This window comes from Diachasma alloeum, unplaced genomic scaffold (assembly GCF_001412515.2).
Source record: "Diachasma alloeum isolate Michigan unplaced genomic scaffold, Dall2.0 Dall_scaffold_00201, whole genome shotgun sequence".
Classification (NCBI taxonomy): domain Eukaryota; kingdom Metazoa; phylum Arthropoda; class Insecta; order Hymenoptera; family Braconidae; genus Diachasma; species Diachasma alloeum.
In genome coordinates this window covers 1,069,410-1,078,660 of record NW_021680366.1, presented here as the reverse complement: position 1 = coordinate 1,078,660, position 9,251 = coordinate 1,069,410, and the positions used below count along the sequence as shown (strand labels likewise).

Sequence of the window (9,251 nt, the reverse complement as noted above, 5' to 3'; positions counted from 1 at the left end):
CAAATGGGCTTTTGTAGTGTAACTTTTTCCAAAAAAAATTCAAGAAGAAAAAAGAATTGATGAATGGAGAAAAAAATTACTGGAAAAATTGTATTTCAAAAATTTTTATTTAAAATTGAGAAGCAAATGGGCTTTTGTAGTGTAACTTTTCAAAAAAAAAAACATTCAGGAAGAAAAGAGAATTGATGAGTGGAGAAAAAAATCGCTGGAAAAATTGTATTTCAAAAATTTTTATTTTAAATTGAGAAACAAATGGGCTTTTGTAGTGTAACTTTTCCCAAAAAAAATTCAAGAAGAAAAAAGAATTGATGAATGGAGAAAAAAATCGCTGGAAAAATTGTATTTCAAAATTTTTTATTTGAAATTGAGAAGCAAATGGGCTTTTGTAGTGTAACTTTTCCCAAAAAAAACATTCAGGAAGAAAAAAGAATTGATGAATGGAGAAAAAAATCGCTGGAAAAATTGTATTTCAAAATTTTTTATTTGAAATTGAGAAGCAAATGGGCTTTTGTAGTGTAACTTTTCCCAAAAAAAATTCAAGAAGAAAAAAGAATTGATGAATGGAGAAAAAAATCGCTGGAAAAATTGAATTTCAAAATTTTTTATTTGAAATTGAGAAGCAAATGGGATTTGTAGTGTAACTTTTCCCAAAAAAAACATTCAGGAAGAAAAAAAAATTGATGAATGGAGAAAAAAATCGCTGGAAAAATTGTATTTCAAAATTTTTTATTTGAAATTGAGAAGCAAATGGGATTTGTAGTGTAACTTTTCCCAAAAAAAACATTCAGGAAGAAAAAAAAATTGATGAATGGAGAAAAAAATCGCTGGAAAAATTGTATTTCAAAATTTTTTATTTGAAATTGAGAAGTAAATGGGCTTCTGTAGCGTAACTTTTCGCAAACGAATAGTGAAATTGTAGAATTGTTCGGGAGAAAACTACAAGAATTGCAATTTTCCGTAGATTTTTTTCTCCGAGTAAAATGATGAATTACGAATGATTGGATTACCACATACCTATGTTGCACGAATTCTACGGATAAATAACGGCTCAAGGATCGCCCGAACGCATTGTTACTCGGTCATAATGATAATAAATAAACACAGATTGCACTGACGAATTTCACTCGTTGGATATGATTGATGGGTTCCAATTGCAGTCGAGGGAAAAATGGAGCAACAGTTTTGTTAATTAATGTTTAATTTCTCAACAGGATACGAGGGTTTGGGGCGTGGGGAGAGCGGCGCAGGTCTTGACTCCGCGATGAATGGAGGTGTACTGGTGTTGAACTGTTTTGTTGGACGTCTGTGGGATACGAGGAGACTGTGCGTCATGATTCTCAGCGAGGCCAATGCGCACCAGCCCCGGCTGGGCTCGGGCACTGGCGGGGACGGCCCCGGGTGAACCTCTCGGGATGCGGAGGAGAGCATCATCGGTTGGAATTTTTTCGCAGTGGTTTGCATTGTTCATTATGTATTGAAATCCTTTATTGAGGTTTTACGGGAGAGATTGGAGCTTTTCGATGGTCTAGAATGGCGAACGATTAACGATGCTGTGGGAATTTTTTGTTAATGGGGGTACGGAATTGTTTGAGGATTTGTTTGGCTCGCGGTATCTTTGAGTTGATTATTTCCCTGAAAACAAGTGGAAAATTGCTCTTGTATTGCATTAGTATAGTTATTTTTGCGAATAAATTAGCGATATGCTTCCGAATGGTTATTTTGCACATCATTTCCTTTCATGATGTGTAATTCATTGTCTATTTCATTTGATTAAATTGAATAACATTTCTTTTTAACTAATTCTGTCAGATTTCCAACTTAGTTGAATGTTATTGTCGCCATTATTCTTATTATCCCTATTTTCTATACAACCGATAGTCTTTTTTACACTGATAGAAAGGATTAGTTATTGTTAACGAATGGATTTGGTTGGGGACGAGGGTCTATTCGATTTCACCAAATGTTCATTCGTTAATAGTTAACGAATCTCGTTTGGAATAAATGAATCAGTTTATTAGTGTACGGTTCTACTTGGCCGATACGCTACCGCGTATCTCGATCTCTCCCCTCAGCCCGTCGATAAAACGTTAATAGAAAAATTTTATTTATACATACTTGAATGAATTTGAAACATCACATTTGAAGAAACCATGAGCAAGCTCATTTTAAGGGAAATTCAGGAAAAATGCGAAATTTTTAACAATCATCATAAAAATTAAATCAATCAATATAGCTATCGTAATCATATTTTAAATTCGACTTATTGGCATTAAAACAATATGATATTTAAAGGTATCCCCGGTATTCTGATTTTCAAGAAATGCAAAATTTTTGCAAATTGTCAAATAAATCAAAATTACGATTATTGCTATCGCCTTCGTCTTCGAACTCGGTCAAACACTGTCAAAAAATAGTGTTCGACACATGCAATCCCTCTCACTCGTATTGAAATATACTAATCCGATACTTGCGAGACGAGATTTTTCAGCTCGTCTGATTGGCAGCCCTCGGCTTCGCCTCGGGCCGTCAACTTCACGCTCGTAAAAATTCCGTTTCACTCGTACCGAAATATACTATTTCGGACTATGTATTTGAATCATACTGAGTCGATACAACACAAAAAATCTAAAACTTAAGGGTGCCAAGTGAATTTGACGATGACCTTGAAAATTTACATTCACCAACAAAATTATAATTTTTTTAGTTAATAGTATTAGACAGATGGTGAACATCGGTGACAATTTGAAAATTTTAGAACTTATGGATATCGAGAAATTAAATAAACAAAATCAGTCTTATACACGGCCTCTTATGGAGTTTTGATTAAATTGAACGTTTCAACCCCCTAGGAACTCAAGAAAAATTTGAAAAAATTTGAAGATATGGGGAATGATGTGTTCAATGTGATGGCGACAAAAAACAATGGGGTACCGGGGTGAATAAGAGAGATATTTCAACCCGCCGTACCCATTTGATCCCATGCTTTCTCGAGGTTCGTCACGCGAAATAGAGGATTTTCCGCATTTATTTTCTCGGTGTCTAGCTCTGGTTGCGGGTTTGAAATTTCGTCGGATGGATGAATACATATTTCTCCAATGATGGAGGGAAAGAAAAAATTTTTTTGAATCTTTTTTCAAATTCACTTGGCACCCTTAAATGTGAACGATTACAAAGCTTCCATTCGGAAGCAAAAATTTTAATTTCATTGGCAAGCGACTGGTATTTTCCAGAGTAGTGACATTAAATTTAGGGGTTTAGGGGTAAAAAATCATAGAAATTCACATTTCATTGTCAATCGAATAAAATTTCAAATTTTTAAACAGCATTAAGACGAGAATTCCTCAACTTATTTGAATTTTCAATGAAAACATGAATATTCAGGGCCAAATTACGATGCATTTTCAACTAACGATATCCAAGTAATTTCGACATTTTGGTAGAGACTACAGAATTCTCATAGAAAAAATGATAACAGCAGAGATCTTTTTGAAGAACATCACCTTTTACTGCATAATAAGCAATAGAAATCGAAGAAAAAAGAGAGAAAACGAATAAAATGTTTATAGAATGTCAATAGAACCCTTTAGGGATATTTTCTATTGCATCTTTCCGCACCGGAAGTCTTCATATCGGTGAATATTTGCTCCACCCAAATTTCCAGCTCCATTAGTTCCTCCAGAACGTGAAGAAAGAAATTCGAAAAAGAAATCGCTGCCTGATTGACCGGCCACTAATGGAGGTGAATGGATCGTCTCGCAGAGTTTTCAGGGGTCATTTTTTTGGGTATCAGAGAGCTTGGAATTTTTTTCTCTTTAAAAAAGAGGACAATTTTACCGGGATTCCATCAGTTTTTCGTACACTTCTATTCGAAATTTTGCAGTATTACACCTCTTTTTTTAATGAAACGATCCACTAGAAAAAAATCTATAGATTTCAATTTCTCTGTATAAATGTTAATATCAAAGGTGAATTTGTTATTGTTTGTAATTCACGGAATTTATTACGGTAATTTGAGTCCAGTCAGTGGAGGTGCTTTTCGCAATTTAGTACGTTGGGATTTTCAATTTATATTATTATTATTTAAATTATTATGATATTTACTATTTTAACTATACATCATAATACATTTTATATTTTTATTTCACGATTCTCTTATTTTACTATATATTTTTAAAATTTATTATTTATTATTTTATTCATCAAGAATAATTTATTATTATTATTATTATTAAATATAGTAATAATTTTAATAGTGTTAATATACATTTTTTTGGATGAACTTTCACCGTTTTCTACAATTAATTTTTTTAATCCCTCGTTGAAAGATAACATATTAGATGAAAAAAAATGAACGGAATAAGTTTCATAGAATAATGAAAATCTGTTAGTTGCACTAGGGTAATGATAAATTTATTCAAATAAAATTGTAACAGTCGGCTGGAAATACAAAGAAAATATAAAACCAATCTAACATTGAAATGATATTGGGGAAAATATAGTTCTAGCGTAAATGCACTATTACATAATTGTTCTATCTTGGCTGCAGCAGAGAGCGAGAGCTACTCGTACACTTTTGCAACGCGAGGAGCAGATAAAAAAAATTAAGTACTTTTTCAAACTAAGTGGTTTGTGTTGAGATTTTGAAACAAAAAAGTAATGGCGACTTATGGTGAATTTCACTAGTTGTGCGCGGATTTCTATTGGAAATTCCGCAGTTGTGCGGGTCTCTCTTAATGAGACGATTAACTAGAAGAAAATCGACAGGTCGCCATTTCTCTGTAAAAATTATTTTGTTGACGTAGTCTACACTGTTAGAAATTTTCGTTTGAATTTTTCGGGCCGAATTACGGAAATTTCTATCGTCTTCAAGTTCCACTGAAATTTTGGGAAATCTTGTCATTGAAAAATCAAATATTTCATTTATTTTCTGTTCACATGATTTGAAAATCAATAAAATACTTGATTTTTCAATTCAATTATTCTATGAAAATTCTGAAAAATCAGAGAAATTCAGGGAAAAATGGAAAATTTATGGTATTGTGTTTCTGAATATTCATGTTCCACTAAAAATTCAATCGAGTTTTGCCATTTTCATCTCACTTCCACTGAAAACTCATGAATTTCTGTGAATTCTACTCAAAACTTTAAATTTCAAAACATTTCTAACAGTGAACTCTTCAATTCCTTCCATACTTTTCAAGTACATTAAGTTCTCATGCTTTTGCAAGTTAAATAGTTTGCGATAAGATTTTCAAATAAAAAAAAACTCGCCAGAATTATAAATCAAAATTGGCGAACAACAGAAACCCCCAAATTACAATACAATTCTCCCAAATTTTCATATGTGTATCGTAAAACCAGTGATATCAGACGCAAATGTCAACAGAAAAAGCCTTTTAAATTCACTCCATCACCCGAATAATTGAATAATTGATGTAAAATGCGCATTACCCAAGGAAAATTCATCCATCTGAAAAAATAATCTGAAAAACAAGTTCCTCCCAATCATGTAATCTCCATAAAATCCAGAAATTACAGAACTCTTCAATTCCGCGTTGAAATTCTATTTGCTGCCGCGCACTTGTCCCATCTTTTCCTGCAAACGCATAACAATTTTTTTGTTTCCTCGTGTTATTTTTATCTTCCTTCGTTATCCTCCTTTTTTCCTGAGAGAGGCGAAAAAAACTGCTGGGACAAGTATAAGTGTTGTCTCTTTTACTGTGCGAAACGTCCCGTTCCTAGTACCCATCTGACAGCTCTCTACAATCGAGCGGTTGCGAACAATCGCGGTTGACACTCAACATTCAGCTCATTCGTTAACTCTAGACGTACTCCATTGTTTCCGGATAATGACTCCGAGAAATATCGTTGTAATTAGTGCATTTGTAAATGTATTTTCACTTGTTACCCTTTTCTGAATGTACCAACTACACATAACTCTTAATTTTGTTGATTTTATTTCATTCAATTCATTAAAAAAAATACACATGTTGATGTTTTAATTTTTTTTTCACGAGGGATAGAAAATGTTCATGAAAATTCATTGAACCTCGGGTATTAAGAGGCTCTATCGTGTCAAGTAGAAAGTTACTCCGAGTAGTAACAGCATTGGTGTCAGACTGTAGGTAATCATTGAAGACGAATTGCAGCCGTCCATGTCACATGTATCACAGTATGTGACGCCGTCTTTGCCAGTTTTCAATTGATCACACCCTTCAGATGGTTGAGCGCATCCACGCTCCACTACTTCCTTATCATCCTCTGAAAATTGATGGGTGTATGGTTAATATCAGATGTGGATAATTGGGGGAATGCGATGTTTATCGTCACGTCAACGTGAACTAGAACATTTCACAGATTACAATTTAATAGGAAAATATATCGACAGTTCCTAATATAACAAGGGTATTTCAATTTTATTTTTAAAACAAGGGTATGTAGAGAATTATCCGTTCGGTTCTTTCCGGATTTTTTGAAGGAAAATGGTTATCATTTCTGTTCATTAGTGAAGTATCTCGTAGATAAGAAATTTCACAATGACGTGCCAAGGGACCTGATTAAAATCTGTAACTGATCAAAATTTATTTTATAATACTGTTTCAAAAGAATTTATCAACAGCAACAGGTTTTCAATAGAATTTTTAAACAGCAGCAGATTTCACGAAGTCCGGACATTTCCTACAGGGATTCCCCCAACGGAAAAGTTTGTAGGAATTTTTTACACGAGAGTATTTCGTGAAGATTCTGGTGCAAACATGAGAAATTAAACCCTTCGCACACGTGCAATTCCTCCTAACACGACTTATCACAAAATTAATTAATTAAAAATGAATTTAATTCGTTCTGCCTATTGAGGTTTGAGTATCGGAACAAATATTTTCAGAAATTAAATTAAGTGTTTTCTTCTTTGCGGTGAAGTGGCGAGAGATAACGCGTGAGTGAGGTGTTCAATCGGAAAAAAATTCTCGTTTACTACTTGACTAATGACATTGATGGAAGCCATTCTTGAAAGGTTAGGTATTAAGAAGTACCGGTCCGCTCCGCGTGCCTAAAAGTCCAATTTCCGCCACATTATGATGAAAAATATTGTTCGTAACTCGTGAAAAAATGTTTTTTAGCTCGTGGGATTATATCACGAGCCGAAGGCCAGTGATATGAACCTCCCACTCGCCAAAAAACACTTTTTTGCACTCGTTACGAAATATACTATTTTGTCACTGCTGTTACGTTCAGCCCGTATCTAAAAGTGCCTTTTCGTTTACTAGTAAACGAAAAGTCGAAACTTGTAAACGAAAAGACTTTTATCCTGTAACCTCATATTCGCCAGAAAAGTTGCTCACGGCCTAGTGGCGAAATGTACTATTTTGAAACTGCTGCTACGTTCACCTCGTGCCGAAAAGTCTTTTATTTACTTGTAAACGAAAAAGGCACAATTCCGCCACTCGCTGAACGTAACATCACTGTCAAAGAATATTGTTCGACACCTGTAAGATGGGAATATTCAGCTCGTGTCATTGGCAGCCCTCGACTTCGTCTCGGGTAGCTATCAGGGTGGACATTTTCGTTTGAACAAACTCACTTGTATTGAAATTCTCAAAACAAGTCCAGTAGAAATTAGATGGAAATTTTCAGCGAATTTGTTAGTTTTCTCTATGAAATTTTGAAGTGCGTGGATTACCTTCACCGCGCCATTGGCCTTAGCCATTGCATCTGTTCGCAATCAATAGAATGACTAAAATGAAACAGTTAACGTACTCTTGTAAATGATCTTGTAGCAGCTCTGACTTTCCGCCGCCCGCGCTGAAACGACTTGATACCCGAAACGCATTCTTCGTCTGTCGGAAAAGGCAGTGCTTTCTTCGGCAAGATTATCTGATGTAGTTGTTATATCTGGTAAACTTGTAGTGTCGGTGTCTGATGTGTCTGTCGAACTTGGGATAGTCGATTGATCCGATGATGATGTTGAACTTTCGGTGCTTGATATACTTGATGGTAGAGTTGAATCTTCAAGGCTGGTTTCAGCTGACGATGAACTTGTACTCGCGCTAGTTGATCCAGCTGACGATGGAGTTGCACTTGCGCTAGTTGATCCAGCTGACGATGAACTTGTACTTGCGCTAGTTGATCCTGCTGACGATGTAGTTGCACTTGGGTTAGTTGATCCATCTGACGATGAACTTGTACTTACGCTAGTTGATCCTGCTGACGATGTAGTTGCACTTGGGTTAGTTGATCCATCTGACGATGAACTTGTACTTACGCTAGTTGATCCAACTGACGATGAACTTGTGCTTGCGCTAGTTGATCCATCTGACGATGAACTTGTACTTGCGCTAGTTGATCCTGCTGACGATGTAGTTGCACGTGGGTTAGTTGATCCATCTGACGATGAACTTGTACTCGTGCTTGTTAATCCATCTGACGATGTAGTTGGACTTGCACTAGTTATTGCATCTGTCGATGTAGTTGGATCTGCACTAGTTATTGCATCTGTCGATGAAGTTGCGCTTTCGGTAGTTGTTTCAACTGACGATAAAGTTGTACCTTCAGTGGTTGTTACATCTGGTGATGAAGTCGCACTTTCAGAAGTTGATATTGTTGTAATTGTACTTTCAGGCACGTCAGTAACTGGTGGTGCTGGTGTAGTTAATACAGAGCACACATCTGACTTAAAATTGTCTGGTTTCGCCGCACAATCCTCATCAGTCAACGAAGTGCAAACGACACACTGCAACGATTGCCCTAAAATCCAATAAAATCCTCAGAACTGCGTGCACAAAATACATTAGAAAAATATTCTGGTTAAAATAAATACCTAAATGAAACTTGGCGACGAATACAAACGCGAAGACCGCAAAAAAGACTGTCTTACGGGCAAGCATTTCGATTCTGTCTAAACCTTTAAAAAATGAACTGTTTCAACTCGAGACCTGGAACACAATGACTACAACAACTCCCCAATCAATCAGTCTACTCAATAATTGTCTTCGCACTGCCCAGCTTTAAGCATACCCCCGACTATTTCCATCGACTACCACTGGTCATGCGCCACAAAGATAATTTCGATAATATGTTTTTTTCGGTCAACGTAAGCCTCCGGCAATGATCATTACGATCGATAGTAATCGTTATCAGTGATTTTTTTTCATCACTCCATCGAAGATTTCCGTTTGTTGGCCGTATCTCTTGATGGGCTTTATCGCAAATATCATTCCTTTACACTAGATTCGCTGGATTTTGATTCCTATAAT

General features: G+C 35.5%; 2 protein-coding genes across 2 annotated transcripts in view; both read right to left on the bottom strand.

The window, feature by feature from the left end:
- Nucleotides 1-1,318, bottom strand: part of LOC107035823 — a 20,111-nt gene extending 18,793 nt beyond the window's left edge. The window contains exon 1 of the mRNA XM_015253418.2: nucleotides 1,015-1,318. The gene's annotated coding sequence lies outside the window, so the exon portion shown is untranslated. The remainder of the gene's footprint in view (nucleotides 1-1,014) is intronic.
- A 3,786-nt stretch (nucleotides 1,319-5,104) lies between these two features.
- Nucleotides 5,105-9,040, bottom strand: LOC107035830 (uncharacterized protein DDB_G0271670). Its single transcript, XM_015253425.1, has 3 exons — nucleotides 8,816-9,040; nucleotides 7,756-8,742; nucleotides 5,105-6,261 (listed from the first exon to the last, which is right to left on the bottom strand). Exons 1-3 carry the CDS (start codon nucleotides 8,880-8,882, stop codon nucleotides 6,068-6,070), a joined length of 1,248 nt encoding a protein of 415 aa, XP_015108911.1. The 5' UTR covers nucleotides 8,883-9,040; the 3' UTR covers nucleotides 5,105-6,067.
- Between the last annotated feature and the right edge of the window lie 211 nt (nucleotides 9,041-9,251).